The 20,482-nt window shown below is 45.7% G+C and overlaps 1 protein-coding gene across 6 annotated transcripts in view; it reads left to right on the forward strand.

Moving 5' to 3' along the window:
- LOC119460644 (serine/arginine repetitive matrix protein 1) overlaps positions 1-20,482 on the forward strand; it is a 61,199-nt gene that overhangs the window by 33,230 nt on the left and 7,487 nt on the right. For 5 of the 6 annotated variants that reach the window (XM_037721678.2, XM_037721675.2, XM_037721677.2 and 2 more), the window contains 7 exons: positions 148-245; positions 791-969; positions 2,879-2,999; positions 5,885-6,047; positions 13,566-13,697; positions 14,338-14,541; positions 19,678-19,812. In XM_037721678.2, coding sequence (XP_037577606.1) covers positions 148-245; positions 791-969; positions 2,879-2,999; positions 5,885-6,047; positions 13,566-13,697; positions 14,338-14,541; positions 19,678-19,812 — 1,032 coding nt within the window. The remainder of the gene's footprint in view (positions 1-147; positions 246-790; positions 970-2,878; positions 3,000-5,884; positions 6,048-13,565; positions 13,698-14,337; positions 14,542-19,677; positions 19,813-20,482) is intronic. The other variant, XM_037721676.2, reaches the window with a different exon arrangement.

The following is a 20,482-nucleotide window of genomic DNA, read 5'->3' on the forward strand; positions in this document are numbered from 1 at the left end:
TTCCTAAATTTTAAAGCATTTCATCGGTTGAATGTGCTGGAGGTGCCTGAATGAGATTGCTTTTGTATTTCTGTCTACTTGAGAGTTTCCACAGGAAAGTCCTCCCAGAACACACATGAAACACCTTTCTTGGTATTTATGTGGCAGGGTGACCGCAGACGAAGTGGCTCAGCGTCCTCCTCTGGTTCCGGAGCTTCAGTATCGCCAGAAAGACGTAGACCACGACCAAGTCCTCCACGTGGCAGGTAGGCTTTTCTTAGCAGATTCCACATGTCTTGCCCCCGAGTGTTTTGGAGATTCAAGTTGTTCAAGTCTCTGGACCAATAGTGGAGCTAGACATGCGTGTTCAAGGTTTTTCTGCTTCTTGAGCCCACAGAGCTTCCTACAAAAATCATGAGAGAACTCCAGCTCTGCATTGTTCAACTACCGTGAGAATTACATAGATAGTACATTTGTCTATTTTTCATGCCTCTGGCTTCAGACATTCTTTTGGCATTATTTATTGCGGTTGTAAGTTTTCGAAGCAATTACGTTGCATGAAGTTTCTGCCCTCATGCATAGTCCCTGCGAATTGCTGCACTTGTAATGCAAGATTTTGTTTAATGTAATCAGCAAAATCATAAATACTGAAGGGGTGAAATTTAGGCAAATCTATGTACTATCTATTATTCGCATGCTGTCTGAGCCTCTAAAGTTGCCTCTAGTAATTTTTGTAGGAAACCCATTGTTAAGCAGTTAAGAGGCTGCTCCCACCCCTGTTGCTATGCAACTTCATTAAATGTTCTTGCAGGCCTTACAGGAGTCCATCCCCAAGGCATCGTCATTTGCAGCACCGGAGGAGCATGAGCCCTGGCAGGAAGCACAGGCCAACTCCACCCCCACCACGCGAAGAGAGGCGTAGGATGCCTTCACCACCACATGAACGGAGGCCACCACCTCGCGCTGCTATGAGTCCACGTAGGGAACAGCGTAAGTTGTTTCTACTTGCATTGTGCCTTCAAAGGGGCACATGCCACATTTTCTTGAATGCAGTAGGACCCCATTGACATTTTTTAAGGAACCGCCGAAAAATAAATGTAACAGTGAGGAAGGCTCCAAATCGTCATGTCAGTAACCGCTCTGAATGGCTACCAGTACAGTTTAATAATATAGACACGCGCTCCTACTGTGACCGGGAATGCCACATGTATAATTAAGGGACTCGTACATTGTTCTGTGACAGTGGCCCCTTTCCAGTCTTGATATGCTTCGCCACATAACACAGCTCTATTGCAGCAAACATGACTAATGAAAACTGGCGATTGTGCAACACTTTTAAGATCTTCCTGGCCCCAAAATAAATGTAGCCCTGCGCTCGGCAGATTTGGCCCATTGTGCGGGGTTCCTCATAAGTTGTAACTGATGCACACTTCTTTGGATGCTTCGCCAACTACTCAGTTCAAATGTGGGAACATTGTAGAATGGTGACGTATCAAATGGAAACATAACAAGTGGGAGTTGATGGGATTTAGGTTGGGACCACGAAAATGCGACGTGGCAGCCAGGAAAATGCAACAGAAAGGAACGTCTCGCAGGGGTTCCACCGTATCTATCTGTTAATTTATTGGCCACATATTGCTAGCCCTTATTTACAGTTTGACCTCGATGTAACAAACCTTGATTTTATTAAATTCATGATACGACAAACTTCTTTCATTCTCATTTTAGTTTCATTGAATACCATACATTCTGTGATTTAGCAAAGTAATTTTCTTAGGCAGTTTCAATTGAACAAAGTCCACGTGCATTGTGTGCACATTCCTGGAACCTTTGTGATGAGCAAAAGATGAGGTTAAAACAGAGGCCAGTGTTGAATTTATGCTTTTGTGCATCCTTACCTGTGCAAATGTTGCGGGTAAGTGACTTAGAATACCGAATGTTTTGGGAGGATGCACTGCATCGCTTTGCCATCTGTCGTGCTGGTACTGAAACTGCACTTGGCAGGCCTGACTCACTTCGCAGTTTTGCAGACATGCTCACAAATGTGCCAGTGGTCACTCAGAACAAATGAACATCAATCACAAGTGAGCTTACATGAACAATGTGCCTTATCTTAGTGTCATTGCATTGTGTTACAAGAAAAGAATACTGCAAAAGACATTATCTTCGCCGCGGTACCCCAGGGGCTGTGGCACTGAGCTGCTGAGCTTGAGGTTGATTGAGGGTTCAATCTCAGCCACAGTTGCTGCATTTCAATGTGGACAAAAGTCAAAAATGTGTGTGTAGTACTTAGATTTAGGTGCCAATTTAAAAACCTCAGGGGGTCAAAATTAATTCAGAGCCCCCGCTATGGCGTGCCTCATAATCAGGCCATGGTTTTTGGCATGTAAAACCTCTGAATGAAATTTTAATTTGCACACAACATTATGGTGACCCTGGTTTCGACTTGCACGCTAAGGAAACAGAATGGCAGTCTAGCATTGGCAGGTCATGATGATATGCATGCATGCATGCTGCAGCTACTGATGGGTAGCGTTAGCTTAAAAGAATTTTTCTTTCTTTCTTTCTTTCTTTTTTTTTTTTCGGGCTAGTTTGGAGGTAAGCTCTCTATGAAATGATGGTTGTTATGAAGACTGGCATATCGAAATGATCTTCAATAATCAGAGCAAGTGCTGCAAGAATGAATGTTCTACACTGATTTGGGTTAATGTTATAGCATGTCAAACTTTTACTTATGTAAGTAATAACTGATCGTAAAACCCAGGACATTTTATTACTTTTTTTAATTTTGGGCTCATTTCTGGCTCTAAAGATCACTTTTTGGCTCCAAAAAATTCGGGCAATAAGAGACTAAGTCTGTACGATCATTTCATTTGCACACTCTTCCTTCTATGTGCAGGGCCCACTGCTCAGCATTCAAGAGGACAAGCCAGGAGATCTCGCACTCCGTTGGAACCTGTAGAGCGGTACAGAGATGCTGACTCGTCGCGGCAAGCACCTCCACAGAACAGTCATCACATGTGAGGAATTTAATTCACGGCTTGATTGCATGGTTCTTCTGCCGAGGGCATGTTTCTAGGCACAATTAGATTTCTGTGCACACCATGAATGCGCGCAGGCCTGTGACTTTTTTAAAATCATTTTCTCGCAGTGGGCTCTAACCATTTCACCACAATGCTTAACAATTCGATAACCCTTTTAAGGTCGCTTTTTCTTTCTTTTTTTTTTTTTTTGCCACATGCAGTCGCCCAGGTTTGATTTTTTTTATTGCAGATTTAAATTCTTCAGAGGGGCCTATTTTGAAAAAAAATTTACCGTAATTTTTCTAGGGTGACCGTAGAGTGAGGAAAAAATATTTTGCATTGGTGTATATGTACTGTTTATTCATGAATAATAACAATAAAGATTGGAAATAAACTTACTATAAGAATTAAAAATTTGTTGCATTGTTATACACATAGTTCAAAGGCTTAGTTCGCATTGGAGGAATCGCTGCTCGACTCACTTGCTGCAGAGCAACCAGTGTGCACGTCCATAGTGTAATCGAACTGCGTAGGTGAGCTCACCCAAGAAAACTGCGTGGTTGTGCGCCCGTCAGAAAAGCAAAACGTGTGACAAACTTCTGCTAATCCTTCATCTTATCACCAACCAGACGCCAAAAAAGGAAACGCATGCACGGCGGCATCCTTCGTATGCGCACCCCTGTGAGCAATAAACAAGCGAGTAATAGGCAGTCACCCTTTGAGCGATTAGTAAGGAGATCGCCATCAGTTATGAGAGCACAATAAGCCGAAACCACTCGCGGAACAAAACCGAAACTAACCGCCGCAGTCGCGCCAATGCACGAGCGGTAGTAGACGCGCCGGAGCAAACAAACCGTACAACGAAAACTGAAAGAGAGAGGCACGAGAGAAAAATTCCCCGTATTCCTGCATAGTGGCAGCACATGCCGGGCAAGAAAAAGTTAGAAAATTGGCGCACTGTTCAAACATACAGACGGCGCCGTAAATATACAGCATCGGCCATTTTGGACTTGTTCGCGGTGTCGTATATTTATGTCATTGACCCTAAAAAAGGTTAAGGACAGCCACCTACAAATTTTTTGAACACCGAAAATTTAGAAGTGCTTGGTTGTTTGGACATTTTCACGGCACTGCCACTGTCCCTATAGATATAATGAATGATAAACTTCTTGACACCTTACTGCGTGCCATTTTATTTTTTACTCTGAATTTTTCATTCTCTTGTGAAGTATGCCTCCTCAATGAACAGAAAGATTGATTCTTCAAAAATTGATTGTCTGCGCCGTCTTGAAACAACTGAAAGTAGCATTAAAAGCTACCATTCTGGCCAGGTCAATCCTGTAGCTGTTGGCAGCTTCCAAACTACAGAACGAGCCAAGGCAAATCAACCCAAAAGCTGAAAAGCCTGCATTTGTGTGCTTGCCATGTGCCCCCCCCCCCCCCCCTCTTGCATTTTCAGTACTTGTTGAGCAATGTGTTGAATAGTGGCATGGTCTGGGGCACCTTTGCTTGCTGTAATGAGTTTTGTCACTCGGAATCATCACGCAGCATCAAATGGCATAAATTTCACTTTCACTGGTTCTGCCACTGAAGGCCATGATGAAGCAAGGGAAGTACTGTACAGTGATAATGGCAAACAGAGGTGTGGTAAATATGCTTGAGGAGCATTGTCGACCTCAGTTCGAAGTTACCAATAAATGCTGATTTGGTACAGTGACTGTATTTTTTTGTGTTTATAATAACATGATTACGGCTGAAATACGGAACTGACCTGGTCACATACAAGAGTAAGTACTCATATAGCAGGGCATTGGCAAGTGTTTCTGGCCACTCGTGTGATAGGCAAACCTCTTTTCTGGTGAATTCGTTTTTGTGGCCTTCTGATTATTCCCACGTTTGGGGTATGCTCGCTGTGTCCGAATAATCACTCAGTGACCGTGTATCAAACTATTGTGATATTCTTATAGTGTGTGTTTTGCAACTTGTAGGATTGCTGCAAAAAAAAATTTGGTTTACATCATCAGTTTAATAAACTGATGATGTCTGAGCACTGGCTTCTACACTGTAGTGCAGATTTTCAGTGCATTAACTGTTGAAGCAGTGCCACCCAATAAATTCAAATGATTCATATCTGCTGTTCACAAGAGTCCAAGCTTTTTAGACCAGTAGTGACTGACTGCTTCCTGTCGCCATTTCAACTTTTCTTGCATTTGTGTAAGTAGGCTATACTAATGGGCGTGTAGTAATCTACACTGAATAGAACAGCATAAACATAGAATGAGGAAGGGTGAGACAAGACATAGCGCATCTTGTCTCATCCTCTGTGTTGTTCTTACAGTATTGATCAATCAGTCAAAGTATAATTTCTTACAGGCACTGTTGGCTATTGTAATGATTTTTTTTTATCCATTCCAAATAACCGAAAGTTCAGTGGGTTTTATGAATACTTTTGAAAAAGTGCATGCAACCTTTCTCCCTTTCCTTCCTTTTAAATTGTATTAAGTGGTGGGTATGATTCCTTGATTCATAACTTATACCCGTGAATAAGGCATCTTAAGCCTGACAAGAGCAACATAATAGTAGTGTAGCCAACTGGAAGTAGAGGACAATATGAAGGCGAGCTCATTGGTATTCATCCATGGTAGAAAACAGCGCTAAAGACATGGACTAGGAGGAAAAGGACAGGATGAGCGCTGTCCTGTCAAGTAGGCCTACGTGTTAGTGAGCTACCTGCGGTCGGGCTACTGGGGTTTCTTCGAGCACCCTGAGAACTCAAGGTTCCTAACTTCCTACGGGCCGGAATTTTTCAGGCACTCATTTTTATACACTGCAACAGGTATTTTCTAACCCAAGTCGGCCTCCTGTTTTTCTTTTTCCTACAGCAGCCATCAACAAAAAAAGCCAAGAGCTCCAGTGCGCTCAGAGTCATCATCATCATCATCGTCATCTTCTGCAGAAGAGCCTCCACCACGCAGGAAAGCTCCTCCTGAGGATGAGTCAGGCTCAAGCTCTTCATCATCAGCGTCTCCATCTCCTGAGAGGCCGGTGAGTTCTGCTACTGCAATCGCAGTCATCAGAGATGGCTAGGGTACACTGCATGGTTGTGTATCTTATTGACTTGCTCAATTAACCAGTTAATTTGAATGGGTTTCTTTGCCTGTCAACTACTCACAAGCAGGATCAACTAGTTGGTTCAAAATTGTATCTGTCAGCTCTGAAGACCTTCATATGTGGAACAATACTGAAGACTTGCTACAGTATAGACCACTTATAACGTAACCACTTATAGTGCAGGACCGGATATAATAGACTCTGGTTAATTTCCCCATAGCACTCTATGTTTATGCGTATCGCTTAAAGTGTAGTTGTGAGAGATGAAATACTGGTTACAGTGTGACTGCCTGGAAGTTTGGCAGTCAACCTAGATAGTGAACGCTTCCCTCAAGCCACAGATATACTCCTATGTATACGCCAAGCTCCACGATGTTACCTGGCGAGCAACCGGCGTGCCTGGCGCCGTCGGGAACGTTCCAGCTTTGCAGGCAGAATGACGCAGTGGCGGGAGCGCGCGATGGCGCGTTTTCCAACGCGGCTCTCTGCGCATTAACAAGCATGATGTCATGCGCGCACAAGCAAACTTGAACACATCTCACTCAATGATCGCGGAAACTTGTTGTCAAAACGCTATAGTGAGGAAGCGCGGCAGCAGCAGCGAGCAAATTGACCTTCATGCTGCGTCTCGTATCAACGCTAAGCCACTAAAACACAGCGCCCGGCAGGCACATGCAACGGAAGACGGTGCGTTTTCTTCCCACTTTCACTCGCACGTACAGCATACGGCGCGTGGCGACGATTTATCGCCCTTGGACTTTATACTGTACCTCGAGCATGGCGGCAGCGACAGCAGAAATGTGCCTGGAGTACAGTCGACGACCAAGTTTTCGGACTCCCGAAAATTCGAACTTGTTAGATATTCCGGACTTCATAAATGCACCGTCAGGGTTCCCATAGAGCTAATGTATTTTCGCGACAGATTTTTCGGACGAATTTCGGCTCCTAAGTTCGATTTTCCGGACTAAATCGCTCGTTCCGAGCCACGCTACCCGTTCTTGGAGGCCGCCATGTTGGATTTTCCGCTGGTTTGTCCAGGCTTGGCTTCCAGTGGCCCTCTGATAGCCTCCAAGATTGGGAGACGCACGAGAGCGCGCCCCATTCTTTCGTCTCGTAGGTCTTACCCGCTCTTCCTTAGCTGACAAAACACTCTAGGGGACGGCACTTTTTTTTTTTTTTTCTTTTATTCGGTCAGCACTATCGTCGTCATCACTTTTTGCGAAATCTGTTTCTTCTTATTTAAGTTCGGTTGCTATTTTGCACGTGGTGTGTGCGCTCAGAGACATGTGCAGCTTCACATTTGTGCAATCGGCGCCACCTCCTGTGCCTTTGCGAGAGCCAAGTCGTGCGAAGCATAGCCTCCGCGATCAGCTCTGGCAGCACGCCGTTACTGAGCCATTACAGAGTTAGCAAGATTACACTTCTCCGCTGGGCTACGCGCGGAATGGGAATGAATGAATAAAATAAACTTTATTCAAGATTCTGCCGAATGGGAAAGCCAGAGCTAATGATGCGCTGCCGGAGCTGATCGCGGAGGTCACGTGCAAAGTAACGAGGCTAGTTTCTTCGATCTCAGTAGCGGAGATCACCAACGCGGTGATACTATTGTCTACTGCATGCGAAGACAATGTCAGTCTTGCGCAAATCTGATCACCTCCAAGCGTGGTACGAGGCAAGGCATTATTAGATTTTTTTATGCCACTCTAAGCCTAACAAATTTTATTTTTTAGCATGAACAAGTTTTTGGGACTATTTTTCGGTGCCCGCGAAGTCTGGAAAATCGGTCGGCGGCGGTATATGTATAATTGCTATCGCAATAAAATCGCTGTTTTGGTTTTAGTGCAATACCGCTTATAGTGTGGATATTCGCAACTCTGGCGACTTACGTTATAAGCGGTCTACATTGTAGCCAGCGTGTTCAGTAAGTTCAGTCGCCGACAGATGATAGCTGTCCATCTCCTCCTCTAGCTTGGCCATAGCTGTGCTGACTGTCCGCATGGCTGAGCCATATGTGGCCATCGTGCCTTATCTTGGAGGTAATTTGCAGTGTTTGCGAAGGCTGGCCAAGTCAATATGGCTGGGGGCTTCATGTGCACTGTCTTCTCGTGCGCCTAATGAAGAGGTCACGCAGTCTCGAGTTAAGGAGACACCATGATGTGAGAGGCAACAAAGAGCGTTTGCTCCCCTCTGCCTGTGCTCTTCATCATGCCAGCGTTGTAACAACGAGTGTTAGCGGTCATCGAGTGAGATCTGTTATGTTTATGATCTGTCAGCATGACTAGACAAAGAAGAGACGAACACCTTCTTCGTCTTTGTCTAGTTGTTGTGCAGACAGATCATGGAACATATTCCAACTCGCCCAGTTTTCGCTACTTGTGTTCATGTTTGCCTGTGCACACCTGACAAGCTGGGTTCGTGCACGCAGGATCGGCCCACTTTTCAGTGTGACACCACCACCACTGCCAACACTTGTCAGCCTATAAAGCTTCGCTTAACGCGTTTCTGATAAAAACTGCCAAAGACGAGCTCAGGGCCACGATTTTGTAGTGATGCCTTTTCCCGATGCTAATGCCTTCCGGCACTTTTCACGTGTGAGCAATACTCTGTGTACGCAAAAAGCACCTGAAGGCATTAGCATCGGGAAAAGGCATCACTACAAAATCTTGGCCCAGTTCGTCAGCAGTTAGCATTTTCTAGCAATGCCATAGATGAGCATAGCTTTCTCTGTACTTAGCCAGACTTTTGGTTGATGGCAGCACATAATCCATATGCAAGCAGAAGCGAACTTCATTTTTCCAAGAAGGTAACACATGTTGGCAGCTGGGGTTTTTAAAAATATTTACCATTATTGGTAAGAATTCGGTATAACAGCGCAGAATAAAAGGGGTTAACATAATTAGTAAGTGAATGCTTGCTGCAATTTATGAGGATGATTAAACTACGAGCCTTACTTCATGTAGTTGTCTAATCCATTGCTATTGCTGTCAGTAAACCGCACCCCCACACCCTTTCTTTTTATTTGAAGTTTGTTTTTTCGGGCATTTTTCGATGCCCATTACTTGTAAAAAAAAGGAATTGGTTGTTGACTATTTTGCATAAAAGGGAGAATTTTAATACAGTCGACTTCCGTTAATTTGACCCTGACGGGACTGGCAAAATTGATTAAGGGGGGACGCGGGGATCAGATCGCGAAAATCGCGAGAAAAATCGGTTTTTGGAAACCCCGCATTTCGGTATCTGCAACGCCTAATCTACGCTGTATCAAAATGATTTGGCTGGAAACGCACTAAAAGTGCCCGAAAAAAATTAATTTGTCAGTGCGCAGGGCGAAAAAACAGCTTTAAATCGCTCAAAATCACCGCAGTTCACGGAGCCATATCTCGTATTTCCCGCCACCGAGCGCCGCCATCTTGGTATCGTTCGAAAGCTCAAAGTTTCGCCGTTCCGCTTCTCAATTCGTCGGTCTTCGCCATCTTGTAACAAACGCACAAACACAAAAGAATCGCGGGTCTGCTAGAGGTAGTCACACGGGCCCTCCGATGAAAGCGGGCCTGCGATTGGCTGCCGTGCTGAATGGCGTCTTCCCATTGGTTACTGCTGCGGCAGCGGGCAAGTTGGCTACCGCAGTTCGCTTCGCAAACCATGCCGGCGTCTTCACTTGACACGCAGAATTCGGATTTCTGAGAGCGCCCAGTTTAGTTAAGGATCGTCGCTTGTTGGAGAAGAAAGTTTGGACGAAGCACGCCTTCGGAATACGGAAGCGCAAGCCTCCTACGGCGAGAAAAATACGGCGATTAGCGGAGGAGCACCCGACTGAAGTCGGCTTTGCTGCATAATGTTTTTTTAATGTCAGCTTTGTCGCAGTACATTTGTGTTATGGGGTAAAGGATACAAACGTTGCAAAGGCGGTTTTGGTTTTGTGTCTGCACTGTGGAGGCAAATTCTGGCCCAATTTTCATGCGAAAAAGAGACCCGCGTTATATTAGGGTAAATACAGTGAACTCGCGATAATCCAAATTTATTCATTCGAATTCACAGATAATTCTAACTGCTCTGCTTGTCCCGGCAAGGTCCTACGTATTTGAATAGAGAAAAACTTCTGCAAATTGAAACTCCAAAAATCACACAGCAGAACAGAATCTCTCACTCCCCTGCACTGCTTTTCAGACAAACCCGAGCCAAAATCGAAGGTGAAGGTTTAGTGGGTCACTAGCTACCATAATGTTGCGTGTCGTAAAAATTACGAGGAAAGACACTGGGAGCCCAGACTGAACCAGAGCAAGCAGAGTGGCAAATGCCCTCCTTTCCCATCTGGCTTAAAGGGAGCAGGAAAGAGCCCCCAACGTGCTCTGCCATGTTGCCTAGTAGGTGGTCGATTTTGTCGCCAACAGAAGCCGCCATACTCCTTGCCTCACCCTTGCACCTACGGCAAACGACGCGTGAGGCTCGATCTTATCCCACTTTAACTTAATACTGAACCTAGGCTTCTTCCGGCACATGTTGTTGAGCGCCGATGGATGTTTTTCAATGCAACCCCTGTGACTGTTTTTCGTTTTGCGCACTGTACCTCACAATTTATCGAGCGCTATATTTAAAGGGGCTCTCCTTAGTTTGAACTCCATTTTATTCTAATAAATTTCCAATCCTCTTGGGGTTTGAGTTGACAAGATGTTACTGGACCGTAATCAGGCATTGTGAGCTACAGTTACTGCTTTAGCATCTTTTAAAGCAGGCCAAAAATAGCCGTTTTTGAGGGAAGATGACGCATTCGCTGTTCCGTAAGCTCCGCCGAGACAAACGCTGCCACTGAAGGGGTTGCTCTTGGGTTCACCATAGAGGTCAGGCAGGTTCATGCTGACTGGTCAAGCTTGAATTATCTTTCAAAAGTCAGTTTTAGGATTAAAGTAACAAACATTTGGGCTCATAGAAATGGATAGGCGCTGCCAGCCGGGGCCTTCGGTCGGGATCGAGTTAATGGAAGTCTACTGTTTAGCAAAATTTTTATAAAATGAAGTATGCATTTCATCGACATCATTATATCGAGGTTTAACTGTAGTATGTAAGTCGAACTTAAGTATAGCTAATCTGAAGGGGATCACAAAAAATTTCGATATATACAGTTGAGTCCTGCTACAACAAAATTCACGGGACACGCAAAAAATTTCGTTGGGCGGAACTTCGTTGATGCGAAATTAGTATGTATATACGTACGCCAAAGGCAAAGCCGCGAATGAAACTGAAACCATCGTCCTGGAAATCTTCGCAATGGCATAGAAGCAAAGGTTGCGACGTACCGAAGGCGGTCAATGAAGTGTCAACTTACGAGAGAATGCATTTCGCACTGCTGTTACAGCATTTTTCGTACATTGCGGCCGACGCCTAATTCAATGTGCGTGCCCGGCCAATCGCGAAACACTCATTTTGCGGCACATGCACCGTCGCAACGAAGCGGCTTGCATTGTCACAATTTCATTGCATATTAATGACCACGTCAACAAACTTGGCAAGCTTGCATTTAACAGAAGTTTTATTTCCAGAAGTTGGTCAGCCTGGATTGTGAGACGGCAAGCGAAGGCATTATGAGAGTCTCACAGTCCGTTAAAAGAGCCATCGCACTGTCAGTGTCGTGGGCTCTGATAACTTTTAAGATAAGGTCAAAAGGATCAATTACTTTCAAAGCAGTCGCCGGAGTCAGTGTGTCTAGCGGGTTGTCATTTTCCCCAGACGACGAGACATTGGCATCATGTTGACAACAGCGGATACGGCATGGCTGCCGTAGCTTGAAAGCAATCTGCACCGTGCATAAAGTGTGCGCCCTCTCAGGCCTCATCTTTAAAGCGATCTGCGATGTGAGCAAAGTGCAACTAGTGCCGATATAGTTGTGTGCGCTGTGCTTTCGACGTTTAGTTCGCGTTAAAGCGAGGGACGGCACGGAACTCAATTCGCTCGCTGCTATTGCTGTGCCTTCTCATTCCAGCATGTTGACACCGAGTTTCCGCGGTCATTGAGCGAGATGTGTTCATATTTACCTGTTCACACTGACACCGTGCTTGGTAATTTAGTTAGTAAGTGAATGTTTACAAGTTCATACGGTCAATAAAACTACGATCCTTAGTTTGTAAAGCTGTCTACTAATCTGCTGTAGCAATCAATGCTTCGCCTTTCAGGCAAAACTGCGAAATTTTTTCCTTCTGCTTTCTGCCTCGGCGATCATATGTGCCTTCTCCTCGGAGAGAGAAATTTACGCTTCTTCGTTGGCGTAGCCATTTTGACCGGACACACACACCACGGAAAGCGGCAGCAATTGTGGTGATCGCGTGCAGTCTCGCGTAGGCGCGTGACAGCCACGCATGGCTATGGATTACAGTGGCGTAAATCGGTACTTAGAACTTGATTTCGTTCGCGAAAACCTCGTTCAAGCGGACATACGATCGTCACAACTTTGGAAGGGCCTTCTAATTTGACTACTCGGCAGTTCGAATTTCAATTCAGTCCCAGTTTCATTCTCTAAAAGGTCTTTGAAGTGGAAATACCGAATAAAACACCTTCGTTATGGAGAGACTTTTTTTTTTTATTACTTTCTATGGGCAGCTGACGGGGAATCGGAAAATCTTCGTTGTGGCGGAAATTTCGTTGTAGCGGCATTCGTTGTAGGGCGATTCGACTGTATAGGCAATTCGATATACTGTATAAAATAAAAACTTGATACAAAAATTTTCGAAGGGATTTTACAGCTGTTCGATGTACACAATAATTCGTTATACAGTCAAACCTCGATAAAGCGAACCTCAATTTAGCGAAATTCACGATGTAAAGAACTATTTTTATTTCTTGATCTTAGTTCCATTGAATTAACAAAACCTCGAATTACCAAAATTCATAATATAACGAAGTTTTCCACTACAAGTACAACTTTGTTATATCGAGGTTGAACTATGGGAGTTCGATATATCTGGGTTCGACTGTAGTAGCTTTATTTTTCCCCTCAACAGAACGCTACTATACCCTGTAGCTTGAGAGTGCCTAATGCGCCTTACAGACATCAAAGGCAAGGTCAATGACAACTCTCAGCTATACACTCAAATGTAGAGGAACACTAAGCATTACAATTTGATTTGTAAATTCCTGTCTGTATTATAATATTGCATCTAACATTTGTTTTATGGAGCCCACATGGTCGATAGTTACTGCACCCCTAGCCCTGCACCCCTATAGCATCCAATCCTTCTACTGTGTGGATTGGATGCATCCTTTACTATCACCCAAGTTTCAATTGTGCCACCTTGCCTGGATTTAATTGGTTGTGCAGAACTCTTTCAGTAGCTTATTATGTCATACATATAGATTGGTGGCTGGATTGTGGATTGCGAATTGGGAACTTATTGAATTAGGGCTGACTTTCAATAAGTTTCAATTGTACCTGTCCACCTCTTTCTAAATGCCTGTTCCTAGGTGAGACCTCCAGATTCTGGTAGCCGGCGGCAGCAAAACTTGCCTCCATACAGGAAACCAGTGTCTAAGGAAGCATCTCCCCCACCTGCGAGGAAGAGCCAGCCAACAAGCAGAGATCATGAGTCCTCACGGGTAAATAGTTATTACCAGCACCATTTGTTTGCTTTGTATTGAATTGCTAGTGAAGCCTCGTTAATTCGGATAATTCGGACTCATCCTTTGGTCCCGGCTGATGTATGCATTGTCCAGTTCAATCAAACTCGTTAATTCTGACGTATAAAGGTTTACAATACCGGACAACACTGAGCTTACGAGAGACGGGCGGTGAAACATCCGTGTACATTTGCAGTTTCGAGAGCCACTGTGACTGATTAAGACTCATTTTTAACCAATTTCCCATTTAAATTCATCTTTAATATTGGGGGAAATAAAAGTGGAATGACCAAGAATAATTTTACAAGTAGTAACTCAGAACTGAGAATTTTCAGGATGAATGTGTTTCATTTTTTCAAGGTGCATCTACCCTTTTTGCTGCGGGGGCATGCACAGTCTTGCCATTTGGTGCCTGTGAATGCAGATTTACAATTCGCAGTGTGGGAAAATAAAATACTTGATTCATTATCAATTTTGACTGCATTGCAGAAAGCCATTGCAAGGAGAACTGTTACGGAACTCGTAAAACTAAGCTGGAAAGTGCATGTGGAAATGAGGACAGTGTAAGTGCTGTCGGGATGAGCCATTTTGTCACCCGTGCCGATGCTGTATGTTCCAGGAGCGAGATGTCACTGATGTGAGACGACCTACTCCAAGGCAGGAGCCCTCAAAACCGGAAAGACCTGACCCGGAGTCTGAATCTGAGTCTTCATCTGAGTATGAAGAGGTGGAGGTGGTGGCCAAGAGCCCTCCCGTCTCGTCTGACAGGCAACCTTCAAAGAAGATTAAGAAGAAGCGGAGAAGGGAGTCAGAGTCAAGCGATGTGAGTTTTAGTGTGGGATTTGTGCTTGACTGGTTCTTGCCTAACAGATATCGAAAGGTGTTGGTGCAAACATTACAATTACAGTAGAACCTCGTTCATATGTTTTGGGGAAAATGCGAGGGAAGAACCTAACATGGAAAACGTACTGTCAGTAACCGAAAAAAAAAATTGACAGACTCAACTGTAGTTGACATCTACGTAATGTGAAGCGTCGCGTGAATCGTTGCGGCATGAGGCACGAGGCACCGATGCGCATCGAGCAGGTAGGACTCCAGCGGTCCAACACACGTGTCATTGTTTTCCTATTTGCATAGTGTTTTAAAGGGCCCCTAAACCACCCAGAGGTTGAAATTTAGTTGTGGTGTTGCAGTTGTGCACGAGTCTACAACGAACACGTAGCCGCGAGAATTTTTCGAAATGGTGCCGTAATAGCGGAGTTACACGCGTTTGATGATCGAAAAACGGCCCTCGCTCCTTTCGTTCTTTCCTTCGCTATGGCTGGTCTCTGCTACTCGCCGATTGCTGCTCCAAATGTCACGTGACATACGTCATCGTCAACGCGCTTCTCAAAACACTGCCTACTTCCGGTTAAGGCACGTCCACGCTAGCCATGCTAGCGGCACATATGCGGACAACGATACAGTCTCCAGTCTGCCGCGCGAGAGGTGTCCACAGTAGATGACAGTTCAGCCGGCGCCCCGACCGCTGCACGATCCAACGGGCCAATCGACGACCGCGAAGCTGCGCGCCTCTGCCACCGGCAACGAAAACATCGGCTGCAGATGAGTGCACGGCTACCGACGGGAGACGACCGGCTCGGCTGTGCTCGCATCGTAGCCGACGGCGCCGCTAATATCAGCGCATTTTTCTTCTTTGTGTATAATTATTGCGAAGGGCGGTAACAACGATAATAAAATATTGCGGCTTGTGAGTGTCGGTAATTCATTTCGAAGCGCCGTCCGCTTTAGCTTTGAAGGGAACCGGAAAAGGCCTAGCGATAATATCGGCGCCGTCGTGCGATCAGCGGTGGTGAGGCTGCCATACAAATGAGTCCCGGTCTCATCCTCTCTACGTATGCCAAAGAAAGCTCGTCGCTCGCGAGCAAAACCGCCGTCGAACGGCGGCTCGCAAATGGCAAACGGCGTGCGGCGAGTTAGCGTGCCGGCAACGTGGACGTGAAATCGGCGCTTCTCAGCTACCCGCTGTCGCTGCAGTGCCGGCGCGTGTTGTGCGAAGTGTGCCGCTATAGACCCTGTGTTGTGCGCACTTCTGGAAAGGCCAACACTGTCGCACTCTGTTCGCGCAGCTAATGAGACCGCTAAGCATGACCGTGTTGGAATACGAGCGATTTGGCACTTGCGTTGCGGGCTGTAATTACCTATGCGCAAGCGCGCACAAGCGAGCAACACGGCGAGGACGAGCAGGGAGCGCGCGTACCTTCTAGCAGACAAACCGGAAGTCGTAGGTTCTTGTTCAACCAATGGACATCGTTTCCACCGTTGACATCACCACATTCCCCCTGCTGACATCATGACGACCGCTGGGGTTACCGGAAAGGCGAGGGAAGGAGGACGGCATTGTTGTTGATGTTGTTTTTTTGTGGCGCGCCCGCGGCACGTAGTTCTGCAGCGTTTGGCATCGTTGATCATGACGGCATTCTGAACTCGATGCGCCTGTTTACTTGCAATGTTCAAAAAATATCTGAGGTGGTTTAGGGGCCCTTTAAGACAGCGACGGGAAATCAAGACAAAATGGAGCTGGTGGGTGATGCCAGATGCCGCCTGCAGTGGGGAACAGCAGCACACGCATTTGGGTTATTGCCTACTAAAAGCATGCAGTACGCTTCTGACAGCACTACGTCCCATGCACTGTAAAAAAAGGTGAAGATGCTTATTGCAGTAGGCTTGGCCCAGTAGCTGTGAATGTGGCATGCGACGACCCGGGAGGAGATTTAGTAAAACTTTCTGCTGGGCAAGTTGGTTCATACTTGCAAAGGAAATGGTTATGCGCAAACTAAATACGGACACAGTAATAAACACGGACGAGTGCAAACTTTCAACTGACTATTTTTTCCTAGGTTGTCAATATATACTCTCAATGACGTCTGTACAACACTGGTGATCACATGACACACTTCTAAGATTACAACATGCCGCGCAAGAACATCTCAGTTTCCTTTAAAGAAGTTGATGTATCACTTATACAGCCATCTCCTTTTGACGATATATATTTCGAGATGGCTGTATAAGTGATACTTAAGCCTGCTTATAACAAACCTCCATATAACGAATTCCTGGATATAACGGAAGTTTTTCTATTCCCCGCCGTTATTTCATTGAAGCACATGTATTTACATCCCACTTTTCACACGAGGGGGTCTCGTGTGAAAAGGGGACCCCCTCGAAATAACAAATTTTCCCCCCAACAACCTAGAGATTTCGCCCCAAATTTTGTCATTTATGCGCGAGCAGCAACCGGAAACACCTTCTCCGCCGCGACGGAATGTTAAGCGGTGGCGGTGCGCTTGGCGCGCTCCAATTCATGGCAGTTGCGAGGCAAGAGCGAGCGCACATGTGCGAGGCGGGCCTGCATCCCTCGACCCGGCGATGTTGCCGCCGCAGGCGTGACCTTCCCCCCTCCCTTCATTCAAACCTGATCGTGCCGCTTGCTGCAGCTGGCCTAGCCCGCCAAGCCGGCACTCTCCTTTTCCTGTTGATGTTGCCGAAGGGGAGGAAAAAAACTTTTGTTTTTTTTTTCAGCACGCTGGCAGCACCACTCTGGTTACTGCGCAAGTCTCTGCGCTTCACTAACATAACACTAGGTGACACTATACACCGCTACGACACCATCGTGTCGCTCGCTCTTCGTTTCCGACGCCTCGCGCTTGTGCGAAACAGCACACATCCACGCATCCAGTACCTGGTGGTGTGACATTCCAAGAATGAGTGCTTCGGCAAAGAAACGCAAGATATTGACCTTGTCTGCAGTTCGCTTTGAAGATAAGCCCGGGTGAGCGCACACTTTTTCCACATCGCAGACTGCTTTCAAGATACGACGGCCGCCGCTGAAGTAAACGCCTCCCATTGTCGCCTCCCTCGCCGTGCCTAGCGCGGAAGCACTCCTCGCCCCCTTCTCCCTCACGCACGTGAGATTGAGTCAGCTGACCCCCGCAAGCTTTCACTCGCACACACAGCGTGCGGCGACGATGTTGCCGTGTTTGGGCTTTACACGGAACCTCAAAGCGACATCCACGGTGACAGCACAAATGTGCTTCGCAATAAAATGTGCTTTGGCGCGGTTACTACTCCGACAGCGACGGCGAATTCGCACCCCCTACCGGCAGCTTCTCCAGCGTTACCGGGAACTTATCTCGAAGGCCATTCTTTTGTGCGTGGCAATCGGCAACAGCTGTACGAGCAGGAAATATGTCATGGTGGCCATGTTGTAAGTTCACTATCGCTGGCGACTGTCGTCCGGGCATCGCAACTCGAGAATCAAACATCTGCGCACATAGTGTTTTGTCGATTTTGTGCCTATGCGTGTAGAACAAGAAAAATAGTACGCACTAACCATTTGGTGCGCAATGAACGACTACGGCTTAAGCGGTCAGCCAATACATGTGGTTCAATGTGGGCTGGATGGGGGAATCTTCGCAACTACGCTTAAACTGCAATTGCGCATTAAGCGGGTATGTAATAACGAGGTTTGACTGTACTATCCTTACTTCGTATAGCTGTCTGCTAGATTGCGGGCGAAACTGGGACTTTTTGTGTTCATCGCAACTTTAGTGTATTGGGAGTAAATCTTGAGCGATAGTACATACGGTAAGCATTTTTTTTTTTTTCGAATTTTCGTGCCGAACCTGCATATAGCAAAATCATCTTTATAACAAAGTTTTTCGGGAATTTGTCAATTTCGTTATATCCAGGAATTTGTTATATGGATGTTCGTTATAAGCAGGTTTAACCACGGCCGCTGGATAAAAAAAGGTGCGGCCTGCCGCGTCGGGCGCGTTGCAATGGGAGCGAATGTGATAGCCGTAGTTTCATTGTCGGCCACTTGGCTGGGCCGAACGGCGCTAGTCATCGGCGATGGAACGCGCCGTCGGCTGGCACGCGCGACGGCGTTCCAAGCGCGTTCCTCACGCATTTGCTATGCCGATGCCAGACAACAGCCCCCGATGTGTGGCGCCGTGGCGGATCACACCGTTTTCGATGCACGCGGCAGGCCGCACCTTTTTTTATCCAGCGGCAGTGGTTTAACTGTATCACTTATACAGCCATCTCGAAATATATATCGTCAAAAGGAGATAGCTGCATAAGTGATACATCAATTTCTTTAAAGGAAACTGAGATGATGTTCTTAAGCGGCATGTTGTAATCTTAGAAGTGTGTCATGTGATCACCACTGTTGTACATACGTCATTGAGAGTATATATTGACAATGCAGGAAAAAATAAAGTCTGTTGGAAGTTTGCGCTCGTTCGTGTTTAGTTTGCGCCTAACCATTTCCTTTGCAAGGGAGGAGATTTACTGGCGGCCAAGTATTTTGGTAAAGCTGTTGCGGCAGGCGGCTACTGTTCTCGACCACGCATGTCTTGTGCATTTTCTTGTTTACATGGGATCAAACAGCCAGGAAACATATCATACAGTCGCAGTTTGGCGATGTACTGAATATTGGTGCTAACGTAACTCATTTGGGTATTTTGTGGTCTCGATTGGGAACAGTGGCGCCAGGAAATCGTACATAACGGGATCGTATCAATGAAGTTACGTCGTACATAGAAAAGAAAGCTACAGAACAGTTTTATGCACGTCCTATGTGATGTACGTTACTTGTGATCGATCACAGTAGCATCGTTAGTTACTTGTGTGGGGTTACCATATTACCTCTTTTCAATGCGCACCTTCTTAGCAAGAAAATGGACCCAGAAATTGCCTCCGTCCTATAATCTGACAGGAAACCAATGCTGGGTTGAAGGCGTTGCGAGCAGCAGCTTTGCTTGTTTGCTTGCTTGTTTGTTTGTTTTTTACCTTCTTACTCATGCATACAGTCAAATTGTTTTTCACATATTCTTTAGGTTTGCCTGTCACACTCCTGAATAATTTTTTTTATCTGGCTTTTGTTGCCTTGCAGTCTGAGGGGAGCTCCAAGAAGAGGCGGAAAAAACACAAGAAGCACAAGAAACACAAGAAGCATCACAAGCACAAGAAATCAGACCGGAAAAGCGACGAGGAGGAGGACGATGAAGACGAAGAATTAAATGAAGAGGCGAGTTGTCACACTGAATAATCAGTACTATTTACTCATACGCTCTCATTGGTATTCTTTTATTTTTGAAGGAGGGTGTCTCTTGCACTGAGATGCAAGAATAGTAGCTTTGCTTGGTGGTAAACTTAAATTGTGCACTATTTTCACACGTGCATCATCAGAGTCGATGCTATCTTTGACCTGCATTTGCTATAAGAGTTGAGGTTACTTAATAAATTCTCATGTTTATATTGTCACGTATTAGTGACAACTGTGAATGACGAAACGGACTTCATTGGGCGAACCTGTGCCCCACAAAAGTAAGTTGCGCTCAAAGCACAACGATAGCGGCGAACACAGTCGGCGATCGTCGAAATCTGATCAGCGGCAAAACGCGTCTGCTTTTATACATGAGTCATCGAAGGTTCCAGATTAATCCATGGTACCCGCGTGTCTTTCAGAAAGTTCTAGACAACTTGCGTTGCTCATACAATCAGATTACATTAGTGTCGTTGACAAGAGACAATGGGTAGAAGCTTCGATAACGTTCGAGAAACTTCAGATTCATGCAGGCGTGTCCTGTGCCTAGCAATAACGTTTAACATTTGTTAGCTGGTGAAAAGCAGTCACCGGTGAAAGATAAACATGTATACGTGTCAATATTTACAGTGCGATTATCAAAACTTTCAGA

Source organism: Dermacentor silvarum, chromosome 8 (assembly GCF_013339745.2).
Source record: "Dermacentor silvarum isolate Dsil-2018 chromosome 8, BIME_Dsil_1.4, whole genome shotgun sequence".
In the NCBI taxonomy this organism is placed as follows: Eukaryota; Metazoa; Arthropoda; class Arachnida; order Ixodida; family Ixodidae; genus Dermacentor; species Dermacentor silvarum.